The sequence below is a fragment of the Cavia porcellus genome, unplaced genomic scaffold, assembly GCF_034190915.1.
Source record: "Cavia porcellus strain 051 isolate PalLab524CR breed Dunkin Hartley unplaced genomic scaffold, mCavPor4.1 scaffold_24, whole genome shotgun sequence".
NCBI classification, from domain to species: Eukaryota; Metazoa; Chordata; class Mammalia; order Rodentia; family Caviidae; genus Cavia; species Cavia porcellus.
Genome location: NW_026947507.1, coordinates 35,648,233 through 35,663,020, shown reverse-complemented (window position 1 = coordinate 35,663,020; position 14,788 = coordinate 35,648,233). Strand labels below are relative to the sequence as shown.

The 14,788-nt window shown below is 48.1% G+C and overlaps 1 protein-coding gene across 4 annotated transcripts in view; it reads right to left on the bottom strand.

The window, feature by feature from the left end:
* The window catches only part of Slc39a14 (solute carrier family 39 member 14), a 39,853-nt gene that overhangs the window by 10,847 nt on the left and 14,218 nt on the right, over positions 1-14,788 (bottom strand). For 2 of the 4 annotated variants that reach the window (XM_013143528.3, XM_005008109.3), the window contains exons 2-4: positions 13,512-13,663; positions 3,849-4,124; positions 2,012-2,198 (exon numbers count right to left, since the gene is read on the bottom strand). In XM_013143528.3, the coding sequence (XP_012998982.1) occupies positions 2,012-2,198; positions 3,849-4,109 (448 nt within the window). In that variant the 5' untranslated portion in view covers positions 4,110-4,124; positions 13,512-13,663. Of the gene's footprint in view, positions 1-837; positions 1,008-2,011; positions 2,199-3,848; positions 4,125-13,511; positions 13,664-14,788 lie in introns of all 4 variants that reach the window. The other 2 variants (XM_013143526.2, XM_003479655.4) reach the window with 2 other exon arrangements.

Here is a 14,788-nt window from a genome sequence, read left to right as displayed (position 1 = left end):
CTGAGATGACCCCATGCTATCCTCTCTCCCCCAACAGCAGCATCCCTGCCCTAGAGGGCAGTGTGGGCAGGCTGTCAACTTGGGCTTTATTTTATAGCTCCTCAGTGATGACAATTAAAAACAAAATTACCAGACATTTTACAACAGTCAAGGAAGGGTCCCAAGAAGTCAGTCCTCTCAGGAGAAAGTCAAGATGCAAGGTACCAAGGATCCCTGCTCCTTTTATTTCTTTTTCTGTTTTGTAACACTGGGGGTTGAACTCAGGGCCTCCACACTGAGCTACACCCCCAGCTTTTGTTCATGTGGAGGCAAGGGCTCGCTAAGTTACTAAATTGCCCAGATTGGGCTGAAAGGCATGATCCTCCTGCCTCAGCTCCTCTGAGTGCTGGGATTACAGGCATGTGCCCACCACACCTGGCTTGTTTTGTATTTTTAACTTTGTTTGTTCTTGTCAAATGGTCTCCCACTGCATTCAGGATGGATAACCCACTGGCACCCAAGACAGACTCCATGGTTTCCCTCAAAACAGAGGACATGCCACGTGCTCATCCACTGCACCATGCCACGGGAGCTCTAGGAGGGACTGAGAGAGATCCTCAGCTGGAAACAAATGCTAAGAACCTTGCATCTGATGTCCTCAAGAGGCCAGATCAACCTTAGTACCCGAGGAGATGGGGACAGAAGGGGTGGGGCTGAAATCCTAAGAGAGACGTCATCAGTGGCCCTTGATACAGGTGTCAGTTTGTGTTTCAGGTGGTGGTCGCCAGGTGCCTTAGTGTGGTGGGGAGGGGACCTCAGCCGAGGGGCAGAGCGGCGGCGCGCATCTGTCTACTGCACCTCTGGGATGAGCTGGAAGAGCGCGTTAGAGAGCAGCGTTCCGATTGACAGGGCGATGAAGTAAGTGAGCACCCGGCTGAAAAATGCTCGCTCCGTGCACGGCACGACGAGGACTCCCAGGAGAGAGGCCAGGTTAATCATCGAGACACTGAGGAAACCAAAGCCCCACACTGCGGAGGAACAAGAAAAGACAGGGCCTCCATTACTGCAGGCTGGGCCACTGCGAACGTGGGGTGACCAGGGTGACTGTACCCAGCAGCCCTGGGGTCCGTCTCTAGTGTTTAGAGGTGGAGGAGTCTCAAAAAAAGCTGTCAGGGTCACTTACCTTTCAGAGGGACTGGAGGACCACATGGAGGATTAAACACAAGTTAAAACATGCCAGTGGGGATAGTATGAGACATGACACAGTGCCACGTGTCAAAGCTGGGGCCTACAAAGTCATGTGTGTTTGCTCGTAGAAAAGAGATGAGCTCACTGGCTGTGGGATGAGGGGACAAGCATGAGCCCAGGCACCGGGGTGAGGGGACAAGGATAAAGGAGACCAAGTGAAGTCTTAAAAAGACAGAACAGGGCATGGGTGGTGCACACCTATAACCCCAGCAATTTTACAAGGTTGAGGCAGAAAGACTGGCAGGGTTCAAGGCCAGTCTGGGTTACATAGTAAGTTCAAGACCAGCCTGAAATACACAGTGAGACCTTGTCTCAAAGATTGAGCCCTTTGGGGTTGAACAACACCAGTATAAAAAGCAGGCAGCCAGGTGTGGTGGCACATGTCTATAACCCCAGCACTCTGGAAGGCTGCAGCAAGAGGATCCCAAATCAAAGCCCAGACTAACCTGAGTGACTCAGAGAGACCATGATGCATGTGCGCACGTGCACACACACACACAAAACAAAAAACCCCAAAATGCTGGGGGCTGAGAATTTGACTTAATGCATAGATCCTATGTATAAAGCTAGGCCCCTAAAAAAAAAAAAAAACAAAACAGAAAACTCTGAAGTCCAGCCCTCTGAGAACTCACCAGCCAGGCTGACCTGGGTCTGGCAATGCAGCAAAACAGTGGTGTGAACACAGTAACAATCAGCACCCGTCACTCTTCCCCTTTGTGATGGAAGGCTGTGTCTACACTGCTGGGTGATCCACAAGCCAGCTTCTGCCCCTCTCCTTACTCACCTTCGAGGGAGCTCGGCTTTCCCTCCCCTGTCTGCTTGTTCTCCTCATTCTCTTGGTTCTTGAGTGAGCAGGCCTGAGAATCCAGCTGCTGTAGGATGGTGGGGCAGAATTCCTGGAACTCATTCCTCCCAATCCTTGACTCATTACTCAAGTTGTGGGCAGCGAAGAGGTCTCGAGAACTAAAGCACTGGAACAAGATGAGTGAGAGAGCCATGAAACTGCAAAGTCCACGGTGTCTCTGCTTCTCATCCTTCCCACAGATAAAAAGATGGAAATGGCAAAGTTCAAGAAATCTAGAGAGGGCTGGGGATTTAGCTCAGTGGCATAAGAGTTCAATCCCTGGTACCGATTTAAAAAAAAAAAAAGAAAAGAAATTTAGAGATGCACCACTAAGGAAGCACCTACATGTGAAAATCTCACCAGTAATCTTAGCAGTCAGCCACCTGGGGAGGTTACATGTGCTAAGCACATGCATCTGTAAATGGTTATTGGGAGAAGTTTTTTTTGTGGTGCTGGAGATCAAACCCAGGGCCTTGGTCACGCAAGGCAAGAGCTCTACAGCTGAACCACTCCCCTAGCTTTGGGAGGTTTAGGAACAACCAGACTGCAAATCATGGTGACCAGGGAGTGGTTGCAGGAAAACATGCTCCATTTGCATAGCTGAAGATAAAAGCTCCATCTGGATACCAAATCTGGGTGCTCATCTGAACGCCAGGGAGCTGCTATGTTAAAATGCAGATTCTAGAGTTACCTCGAGCGCTGGCAGAGGTACGGGAAGGAAAATCTCAAGATTCAGAGCCAGCTACTGGGCAAGTTCCGGCTGGCCAGCGGAGGTAAGTGCCCAGCCACCTTGGGAGGTATTCGTTGGCAAGTGGCTCTCACATACCGTTCCTGGGGAATGCTGTAATTTTAATTATACTTTATCCCCATCTACTCTGAGCTTGTTGGGGCTATCTCTGAACATAGCCCTCAGGGTGTGCTGACAACTGAAATTTCTGGGCCAAGACATGGACTCTAGAGACCCCAGAACACTGCTGCTACCCCTGTAGAACCCCCATGGATGTGGCTGTATTGCCTCCTGGCACTGCCTGGGGACTCAGGCATCTCCCACACCCAGCTGGCTCTGCAGTCACACTGCATGGTCCCCTTGCCTGCTTTCTTGTGCCAAACCCTTCAGGAGATTCAGTTCTCGGATAGCCCAGGGATGAGCCTGAATCTCAGTTTCTTTCCAGCCACAGAATGTAACACCTCATTCCAGCTACCTCTGAGCTCCCCATCTCGACAGCAACCTCTTTAAATATGACTCATGTTTCTGTTTCCCATAACACTCAGCGCAGGGAGCAAAGCAAATATATAAAAATCCTGCTGGCTGGCTTATGCTTGACTGTCACAAACAGCCTCAGACTTGGACCAGCCAAGATGATAGGAAGAAGGCGCACAGAAGCAGTTGCCAGAAGCCTTGGAGAGGTTCTCTGGGTGCTGGTCCTGCTCCCTCCAGGAACTCCCGGAGAATGTGTAGTGTTCTGTCTTAGGAGAGAGAATAATGGCATATCACATGTGCATGGGGCTTAGGGAATGTAACCACCACCAGAAATGCTGTGCTGGGAGCCATGGCTTCGAGACGTTCCTTGCGATCCTGGTGTAACCTCAAAAGATTGGGGGGCTGAGAACCCTACCTCCTGGCGGCCCTTTGGGAGGGCTTCAAAGCTTCATGCAGGTACAGAGATGCTGCTAAAGACTGCGGTTATGCTGATCTATAATAAGAATCTGCCACATCACCCACCCTTAGCCCCAGCAGCCAGGGACCTGAGAGACACCGGCTCACAGGAAGGCTTACCGTGGAGAGGTTCCTGGCTCCCTGAGTATGCTGGGTGACATTATCACGGCCCACTCCCACATCCAGGTGGTTGAGCAGGTCCTTCAGTTGCGGCAGGGTGAGGCTGTCACCCTTGCCATAGTGCTGCATGAGGTCATCCAGGAAAGAGGCAGCACTGATGGGCAGCTGGGCCGCAGACCCTGTTGGCACCTGGGGAGCGGTGCTGCAGGCCAGCAAGGCCAGCAGGAAGCAGCTGGGGAGGGGCCGGTGCGGCAGAGTCATGGTGACCAGGCTCACCTGCAGGACCACAAGTCTGGGTAAAGGAGCTGCCTCGCCTGTTCCTGACCCCCACGCCTAGCACCAGGGGTGTCCCTTAATATCCTGAATCTGGTCAGCATCAAGTTGCAACTTCAGCCCTTCCCTACTCCCTCTGCTGAGCCTTAAGAAACTTTTCTTTTAAAGAGGACAGGATGAGCTGGCTATGGTGGCACGCATCTGTAATCCCAGCACTCTGGGAGGCTGAGGCAGGAGGACTGCAAGTTTGATCCCAGCCTGGGTAATTTAGTGACTTGGTAAGAGCCTGTCTCAAAATAAAAGATATAAAAGGGCTGGGGATATAGCTTAGTGCCAATGCCCTGGATTCAATCCTCAGCACCACTCAAAGAAAGCAGGCAAGGGCTAGAGAAAAGTGAAGGAAAACAACAAATTCAAAAAAGTTTGACTAAACTTAGAAGAAAAAAACAGGAGTCTAGAGTATAGCTTAACGGTACTGAGCGTCTAACATGTATGAGACCGCAGGTTCTATCCCCACCAAATAAACAGTGTGGTTACGATTCCATAAAGGTTTTATCTTTTAGAGATACTGAAATAACCATGGATTAAGTGTTATCTCATCTGGGTTTGCTTCAAGGTAATAAAGGAAGAGGAGTGTGTGGGAGGCACAGATGGGACAAGACTGAGCAGGAGGAAATGACTGTTGAAATAAGTGACGGAGATTAAGACTTCTATTGTGCATGTTAGAAAATTTCCAAAGTAAATAATAGGTTCTTAAAACCATAAATACTATAACTAAAAGAAAAGATACAGGATTTACCCTAATCAAAGAAATTAAAAAAGAAGAGAGGCGAGCACATGGTGGACGGTGCCTGGCGTTTGCCAAGGGCAGACCTTGCCGAGCACTTAGAACTCATTGTTTCTTTTAAAAGAAGTTGGGAAACTGAACTTCACCTAAGAGATAAGGAAGCCAGAGAGGGTTCAGAGATTAGAAGATGCATCTGCAGCCAGCAAAGCCAAAAATAGACTCTCATGAAGTGAAGCCAGGGCTGGACAACATAAAAACACGTCCTGGATGCCACAGGCAGCCACAAGGTCTGCAAGCCTCTGAGCAGATCTGACGATTTCTATCCGTGCACAGGTCCTGAAGAGCTGGCAGGAATGCCTTAGAGGCCACACTGAATTCCAGGTGCCTGCCGCAGGATCACAGAATGGAACCAAAGACTATACCCATTGCCAGCTTACTCCTCAAGTTTATCTGCAACTTTAAAATGCTCTGAAAAACACAAAAACTCTTCAGCTGTGGGTGACGTGGATGAGCGTCCACCCAGGGACAAGTGCTGAAGTGTTTGTGGTCCACTGGCCCAGAGGCCCTTGCATGACTGCTAGGACAGCCTGGAGCCCTAGAGAAGAGGCACTTCTGATTGCACGATGAGAAAGATGAGTGAAGCCAGGTATGGTTGTGTAGACCTGTAATCCCAGCACTCTGGGAGGCCGAGGCAGGATTGCAAGTTCCAGGCCAATTTGGGGCAATTCAGTGAGACCTTGTCTCAAAAACTAAAAAAGTCTTAGGGATGTTGCTCAGTGTGAAAACCCTGGGTTCAATTCCCAGTACCATGAAAAACAGGAGAGGAGAGAGAGGGAAGAGGAGAAGAGACGAGAGGGGAGAGGAGGGAAGGGTTGGCAAGGGGAGGGAAGAAGGGAGGAGAGGAGGGAGACAGACAGATGGGGCGAGCAGGGGCAGCAAGCCATAGAGCCACCTTTACTTCTCCCAGGTGACCTTTTTCTTCACTCCCTGCCAGCATGGCTGCTCTTGTGTAATGAAATACACTGCTTTGATGGCAGCTACCACATAGTGTCAGCTCTGATGAGATCCACATGCCGTGGAGACTCTGGGGTGCCTGAACACTAGGAGAGTACAGTCGGAATCATGATGCTGAGCTCATGTGGCCTTGAGGACACTTTAGACCCAAGTGACCCAGGCCTTTTGGCAGATGGAAGGGGAGTTTTCTGCGCCAGTGGGGACTTTTTTTCTTCTTAACTGTAAGTTATTCTTAGCCAAAAAAAAAAAAAAGGTTTATGAAAGATTCTTTGGCAGAAGGAAGAGAGGAAGAAAACAGACTGTTCTTGCCATGGCTGGGAAGGTAAGGCAGGGTAGGGTCCTGGATGCCAGTCCCTGCTGGGCAACTCCAGTCCCCCAGGCAGCTGAGCCATGCCCGTCCACATTTGCCAGGGGTGCTAGGGACAGAGGGCTTCAGGACATAAGAGGAGAAGGAAGATGACAAAGGCTCAGACGATCAGGCCCTTCTTGTCACAGAGAAGCTGGGTCTCACTGCCTCTGTCCCCTTGGTGCAGCATCTGATGAGGAAATGATTCTAGTAATCAGGTTGGTCTCCAAGTAGCAGACCAGGCCCAATTTTGGGCAAGAGAATGAATGATCTGAATGATATAGGAATGAATGATATAGGAAGTCAGTAGCCAAGCTGCTTGCTCCAGAACCTTCAGTGGGGCCATAGACATTTCCTTGCCATCCTAGGACCTCCTAAATCCCACTTGCTGTCACCGCTTCCATGGGTCCAGAAGCATTTTATCTACAAGCAACAGTCCTGTTCTGTGGGCAGATACATTTTACCATTGTGTTTATCATAGTTCATTTTTTCTCAAAAACACTGCTTCTCATGGACCCTCTTCCACTCCAGCTTCCATTTGGCCAGGGCTCTCTTCTTCACCATGAGACCCTCACCAGATCCCCACCCTTTCACAATTGTGAGCTAAATAAACCTTTTTTCTTTGTAAAATACTTAGCTTCAGTCATTCTGAATAGTAACCAAAAAAAAAAAAAAAATAGACTAATATGAAATACACCCAGAGTTTTATGAATGTCCTAAGACAAAATATGTTGAAACATCACATAGATTTAAGATGGAGAACTGAAATGGCAGCCTTTTCCTTCTGCTGGTAGTAAGCAAAACAAAAAGCTGATAGTAAGGAAAATGTAAGAGGCAAATACATTCACCAATAGTCAAAACACAGGGAAACAGGCATAAACAGATGTTACTAACTTCAAGACCAGAGGGAAAGAAAGACACAAAGGGAACAACACATTACACTCCCACCCCTGGCCCAACCCTGACAACCCAAAAGAGGACAAAACTAGAATTCTCCCGAAGGTCCCTAAATATACCAAGAGGCATCCATTCTTTGTTCTCCTCAACTGAGGAGTGGGAAAAGTGGGAGCAAGAATGAAGGCTTTACTTGGGCGCAGTGCCGCACATCTGGGGAGGCTGAGGCAAGAGGATCATCAGGAGTTCGAGGCCAACCTGCACTACATAGTGAATTTGAAAGCAACCTAAACTACTGCAGGGAGAACCTGTGTCGAATCCTTCCCCCACAAAAAAGGGCTGGCTCTTGAGGGAAATTAGGACTACAGGGGCTGGGAAAGTAGCCAGTTCTAAGGAAATAATTTCTTCCTTCCTTTCCAAAAGAAATGGGATCCACTTTCCAAGTAAATGTGCTGACCTACACTACAGGGATCACTCACAAAACCAGAACAGTGCACAGTCTGATGCCCCCATCCATCCATCATCCCTCCCTCACACCTAGCAAACTGGAGGCCAGCCTGGGCTACACTACCCAGCCTTGAGAGAGGCTACCTACTACCTACACTTGAGAGAGTTCAAGCCCAGCCTACACTACCTAGTGAGACCTGGTCTTGAATAAAAAGAGAAAGAAATGAGAAAAAAGGTGATGCAGGCTTGCAAATGAAAAGATGAACTGAAAGACATCACTGGAACATTATAATGGACAGAGAACAAAACTGCATCATTTGGAACTTGGAACAGATGACCAAGCCAAGTTCTGAGATAGCCATAGAGAGCACTGATGGAAAAGGCTGATAACAGCAAAGCAGAGCAAAGGCACTAGACCCAAGGAATGGGAGATGTATTCAAGATAACATGAGATTTCTGTGAAATGGAAGAGAAAAAGCTGAAGATGGAAATAATATACTCTATTTCGTAAATGTTCCAGACTGAAAATTGCCTAGCTCAGCTACTCATGTAAGATATTTTCAGATAGGCAAAAGAAACTATTTGGTGGTGGTGGTGGTGGTTTGCTTGTGTCTTGTTTTTCTGTTTTGGTTTTTTAAGACAGGGTCTTACTACGTAGCCAGGCTGGCCTTGAACTCATGGTGATCCTCCTGCCTCAGCCCACCAAGTGCTGGGATTACAGGCATACACTCTGCACCTGGCTGCTGGTTTGATTTTGCTTTCGTTTCTGGGTGCTGGGGGTTGAACATAGCACCTGATATGCTAATCACACAAATGTACCACTGAGCTATAACTCCAGCCAGAAATTTTCCCCCTCACCCCAAAACCTTTATTGTGAAAGTGGAAGAAAATTCAGACTATAGTCACCTTCTGAACAGCAACTTCCAAGTCAAGATAATCTAAGAATAGCCCCAAGATTCTAAGGGGAAGACAATATGGACCACACATATTACCATTAGCCAAAATCTAATTCAAATTTGGTAAAGTTTTTTTAAATTTGAGCCTGGACTCAAACTTGTGATCCTCTTACATCTTAGCCTCCCGGAGTACTGGGATTACAGGTGAGCACTCTTCACTGCTCTCAGCCCTAAATATGGTAAAGACTGACAGAGATTCTTCAGCATGGAAGATGTCAGAAAGTACAGGGAGAAAACTGTGTTAACAATGAAACACAGCTAAGTAGTACAGAAATAAAGAGCCCAGGAACAGAAACTATGTAAAAGCATGATGGTAAACTCAAGTCTTTTAAATAAGAACTAAAATCATTAATTATGAGGATTGTGGTTACAGGACATAGTCTTTATTATAAAATGAGTAATAATACAATTAATACAATCAGGATGTGAAAAAAGTATGAGAACAAATGTGAGAATTCTCATACCCTCATGTTTCACAGCAAAGAATCAATAGATACTGTTGAGAAGAAAACGAGTAATTATACATGTGACTCACAAGCTATTTTCTTCACTGGATAGGAAATTATCTCTTGTGAATAACACATTTCTTCCAAGCTTAATACTTTCTTCAATTTTCTTCCTTCATTGTATTCACAGAAACGATAATACTTTTCCATACAAGTATTTCCATCTATTTCTCTGGATTCATTTATGCAGGAATATAGCTGAAGATGTATGTAATGTTCACCTAATGCTGATGGTGGATATAGCTGGGGATCAGCACTGAAGCATGCAATGGTTTTATTTTGCTAATGGGGACTGAACCCACGGTTGTGTACATGCTAGGCAAGCGCCCTACTACGGGGCTACATTTGCATCCCCAGACCTGGTTGCTTTCTTTCACTTCAGCCTACTGTTGTGTCCCAAATGGGGCTCAGAGCAGCAGTATAGAAAACATGGTGGTCAGAAGCACTTTCTCAACATGGCCCAGAACCTGGAGCCCAGAGAAGCAATCCACCTGACTCCAATGTCTGCCAGGTGTTGTACGCATCCTTCATCAGAATAGTCATGATAGTCACGGTCCGTCTCACAATGAAACAGTAGACTAGAAAACAGTCGCCTGTATAGTCAATTGTAAGGTCTGCAATTAGAAAACCAGCAGCCTCCAACCACTGGGGAGACTTCTCTTGAGCTCAAAGAGCTTTGAAAAAAAGTATCCACTGTCCCCCACCCCCTTCCCCATAAACACTGCCCAATAGACCACTCTCCCTTTGAACACAGTGAAATCTTCACCCAAGCAAAGAGCAAATATTAGTTTGGAAACCAGCCCTTGCGTGGTCTTGCCTGGACAGCCCATGTATTCAATGGGTTCATTCTTCGGCTTCTGCTTCCTCTGCCCTCCCACCTAACTGCTCTCTGCACACCCTACAAGGATGCAGTCTCTTCTCTGCCAGGCCCGGAACCTCCAGCACTGGCACTGCCGCAGGCCACGTAGGGCTGGAGATTTCCATACCATGCAGAAGTCTGTGGGCAGGGCCCCTAGAAATAGTGAAACCTCCTGCTCCTGGGAGGGGCAGGATGGGAAAATTAAAAACAAAAACATAAAACAAAATAGTGGCATCCAGTAGCAGGGAAGAGAATTAGAACCAGCAGCTTGCTGCTCTTTGGCCAATATTTACTGAGCCCTCTGTGGGTCAGCATCTGGGGGAGGAGGTTGAGACCGTAAGCAGACTGCAGCCAGGGGCTGGGCCAGGGACCTGGCTGGGCAGACAGGCTGGAAAAGGCTTATGTAGCCCCATGCTGAGCCTGGGGAGTTTACTGTCAGCTGGCCCAGGGAGGGAGGAAACAGCACACTCCCCAGCTCCAGCCCCACATCTGTGAGGACACCGGGCGTCCAAGACTGACTGAGTCAGGCGGGGCGGCAGACAGAGAAGGAAGAAGCCCAAGGGACCTGCCAGCTCCCCACCCCACCCAGGGCCGGGAAAGTCACCACCCTTCTCATCATGTGTCCATCATCAATTCCAGACACCCGATTGCAAAAGCCTGACCTGCTGTCCCTCTCAGTTGGCAGTCAGCTTCTGTTTGTTAGACCCTGGGGTCCAGTGTGTGGCTTAGCAAACGAGGTGCTGCTCACATCTGCCACTTACGTCACCCACTTGAAGCAAAACTCCCTGGTTTTTATTTGGGGTCAAATAAATAAAAAGCAGGATTTCGTGGTCTGATGAAACAGCACAACTCAGAAAGACCGGGGTTCAAATGTGCGACCTGACAGTAGCACAGTGTGGATCTCTGGCTCCGTCAAAGTGTGAAATGACGGAGCTCCACGGCCACCCGGGAGACAAGGCTTTGGGGATACAGCACAGCACTTCAGACCAGTCCCTCCCGTTTCTTCATTTCTTGAGACAATGCCCTTTCCTAGTCCCGAACTCACTCTCTTGGGGCTCATCTCAGGCATCTCCTCTTCCAGGAAGCCTTCTTGGACTACGCTCAGTAGTTTTCTCGCACTATACTGGACACCTAATTACCTGTCTCCCTGGAAATCCCCTAACTGGATTTTTGTCCTTAAGGGCAAAGAGAGTTGTCTGTTCCAACACAGGCCTGGCACAGTATTGGGACAAGAAGTTGGAGGCAGAAAATTTCTGCTGGAAGAGCAGAAGTCTAACTTTTCTAACCAACATTGGCATGGCTGCTATAGCCTGACGAACAGATAGCTCAGCACCTGGGACTCTTTTGTCCTCCTGGGACCCACAGGCCAGTTCTGTCCCAATCACCTGAAGTTAGCTGCCATAACCATCTATTATCCGATCTGCTAAAAACAACCTAACCTTGAAGTTCATTTACACTAATTAACTCTAGCTAGCTCACAACTACCAGCCTTTTTTTTTTAAGGCAGGGCCTCATTCAGGTTGGCCTAAGACTTATAGTAATCTTTCTGCCTCCACTTCCCAGGTGCTGGGATTACAGGTATACACCGCCACGCACAGTCATACCTGACATATTTAACATGCAATCCAATCCAGTCCAATTCAATCCAGGTGTAGTGGTATATACCTGTAATTTGAGTACTCTGGGAAGCTGAGGCAGGTGGATGGCAAGTTCAAGTCCAGCCTGGGCAATTTATTCAGATCCTGCCTCCAACATATGAATGGATAAAGAAGACATTTTTTTTTTACATAAAAGAGTATTACTCTATCATAAAGAAGGCTAAGCCTGAGACATTTCTAGGTAAATGGATGCACCTCGAGACCATACTATTAAAAGATATAAATCAGACACATGTTTAAATACTGCATTGTTTTTCTGGTGTGAGAAACTAGAAAGGTAAATAAGGACCAAAATGTATAACAGATACTGAGAAATGGGAAGAAAATGTTCAGGGAGAGGGAAAGAAAGGACAAGAAAAAGGACTATAAGCAAAACAATGGAAACAAAGCTTTTGTAAACAAAGAGAAGAGGTGTTAAAGGAAGGGGAAGGGAATGGGGGTAAAAAAGGAAGCAAGATATATTACATACAGGTATTCCTTATGACTAATGTTATCACTATGTGTATCTAAAGTGTGCCACTATTTTTTTAAATGAAAAGACCGAGCAGTATTAGTGGCTCACGCCTATAATCCCAGCACTTGGGAGGCTAAGGCAGGAGGATCTTTGTGAGTTCGAGACAAGCCTAGGCTACAAAGTGAGCTCAAGTTCAGCCTGAACTGCAAAGGGAGACCCCTGTCTCAAAAAGACAAAAAAAAAAAAAGAAAAGAAAAGAAACAACCAGGTGTGTGGTACATGTCTATGATCCAGCACTCGGGAGGCTGAGGCAAGAGGACTGCCAAGAGTTCAAGGCCAGTCTGAACCACACAGCCAGACCCTATCTTGGAAAAAGAAAAAAAAAAAAGAATTGTGCATCAATCAAGACTTTTTTCTTTGGGGTACTCGCAATCGAACTCAGGACCTTGTGCTTGCCATGCAGGTGCAGCACCACTAAGCTATCTCCTTGGCCCATTCAATATTTTTTTTTAAATGAAAGGTGTACTAGCGTCTGGTGCAGAGGGTGTAGTCCCTGCACTCTGGGAGCCTGAGACAGAGGATCACAGGTTTGAGCCCAGCCTGGGCAACCTAGCAACTTTAGAGAGACTCTTTCTCAAAATACAGTAGTAAAATTAAGTTGGGCTGGGGGCATAGCTCAGTGAAAAGGCCCTGGGCTTAATGCCCAGTTCTGGAAAAAAAAAAAAAAAAAAAAAAGAAAAGAAAAAAGAAAAAGCTTCTATGCAAAAGTTCACTCATTCAACAAATACTCTTCACCTGCAGCCAACTAGGGATTATTCCAGTCACCGCACCCCTTCCCTCATACAGCAGAGAGAGCAAACACCTCTGCAAGCAACTCACCCACATGAGGACGGCAAGGGTGGGCCTGACCTCGAGGTAGGGTCTGCTCGATGTGGGCAGAAGTGGCTTCTGCAGGATATTAAATGGCCTGGGGGTGCACGGAGGAGCAGAAGCAATGGCGTAGGCCGAGCTCCTGGGCTCCCAGGCTGCACAGGATCACGTTGCAGACTGGGCTGCCAGGGACCTGTGGCCTCTGCTGCTACCAAGTAGCAACTGCATGGGAAGCTCCCCGCTCCAGAATTATGCTGTCCCTGCCGGGGGCCATGCCAGCAAAGGGGAAGTCCCGGGATCTACCCCGAGGTGGTGGCCAGCTCTTCCCACCAGAATGAGCACATCTAACTGGCAGGGTCTGAATCACGCTGGGAATTTTACAGCAACAGTATTTGGAAAAAATATGCTTTTGGGGAGTTTTTTGAGTATATGGAGCTAGGGATCCAACCCAGGGCAGTCAAATGCTAGGCGAGCTACACTCGAAGCCCTACCACACTGAGCTTTCAATCTTCTGCCTTTAGAAGGTGGGGTTATAATTCAATACCCACAGGATGTGCTACTTCAGAACAGGCCAGGACCCCCAGAGAAACCTGCTTTACCTTAGTGTGGACAACCAGGGAACAGGTTGGTGGGTACCATCCACCCTTTAGAGTGCCAGGCCGAGCACTGCGGGTGCCAGGGCACACAGCAGGTAGCAGAGGTGGTGTCAGGGGTCACGGCAACTCTCCCAGTAAAATGTTCCAACTGAGACCTGTGGGACATGGAAAAGTGAGTCCAGCGAAGCGAAAGGAGGGGGTGAACATTCCAGGATTCGCAGCTATGTTTGGAGACCCGGAGGCTTGGCATGGTGGTACATGTCTGTAATCCCAGCACTCAGGAGGCTGAGGCAAGAAGATTATCACAGGTTCCAGGCCAGTCTGAACTACATCATGAACTCCAGGCCAGCCTGACCTTTGTACATCATAAGACTGTCTTAAAAAGTAAATAAAATTTTTAAAAAATAAAATGCAAAATGGAAAACATTTGGAGACTCAGTGAAGATGGCACATACTAAACAATTTGGTGCCCACAGGGGCTTACATAAAGCCCTGCACAGAGAAAAGGACCCTGAGGCTTGCACGTGCCAAGCAAGCGCTCCGCCACTGTTATATCTTCAGCCTGGCTGATGTTTGGAGAACAGGCAGGAACTGGGGGACCAGACAGGAGGCTTCCTCAGCTGTCCAGATGGAGACTGCAGACCCAGTCTGGCCTCAAGAACAGTGCTTCTTCCTACTGGCTCTAGGCTTCACAGCAACCCAGCCTGGCCTGCTGACCCTTCCCCGTAAGGGCTACTGGTCTTCAGTCACCCACTGCAGAATGGACAGGTCCCTTGTCAGAGGACACAAGTAGAGTTTAGGAAAGACCACCCCCAGCTGAGCATGGTGGTGTACACCAGTAATCCCAGCACCTGGGAGACTGAAACAGGCCCATCGCTGTGAGTTTGAGACCAACCAGGGCCACCGAGTGAGATCATGTCTCAAAAAAAAAAAAAAAAAAAAGACTACAAAAACCACCGCCATCTACCTTGAGTGCTGTGCAACCTGTGCTCAACTCTCATGCTGTGCAAGTGGGTCATTTGGAAACTCCAGCTCTCCCTGGCAACACTGTGGGTACCCCAAGAGCACCTGGCTCCAAGCTTGGCTAGAAAGCAGGACTGTCTGCCCCAGCCTCTGACCCTGCAAGATGGCTCTTGTCCGTTCCTCATCCCAGACTCTGAGCTCCGGTCTGGCCAGGCTCCAGGCTGAGAAGCCAAGTTCTGTGCAATCGCATCTCTAGGAAAGCTGTTCTCACAGTATGGCCCCAGGACAGCAGTGTCACCAGCACTGGGAACCTGCTC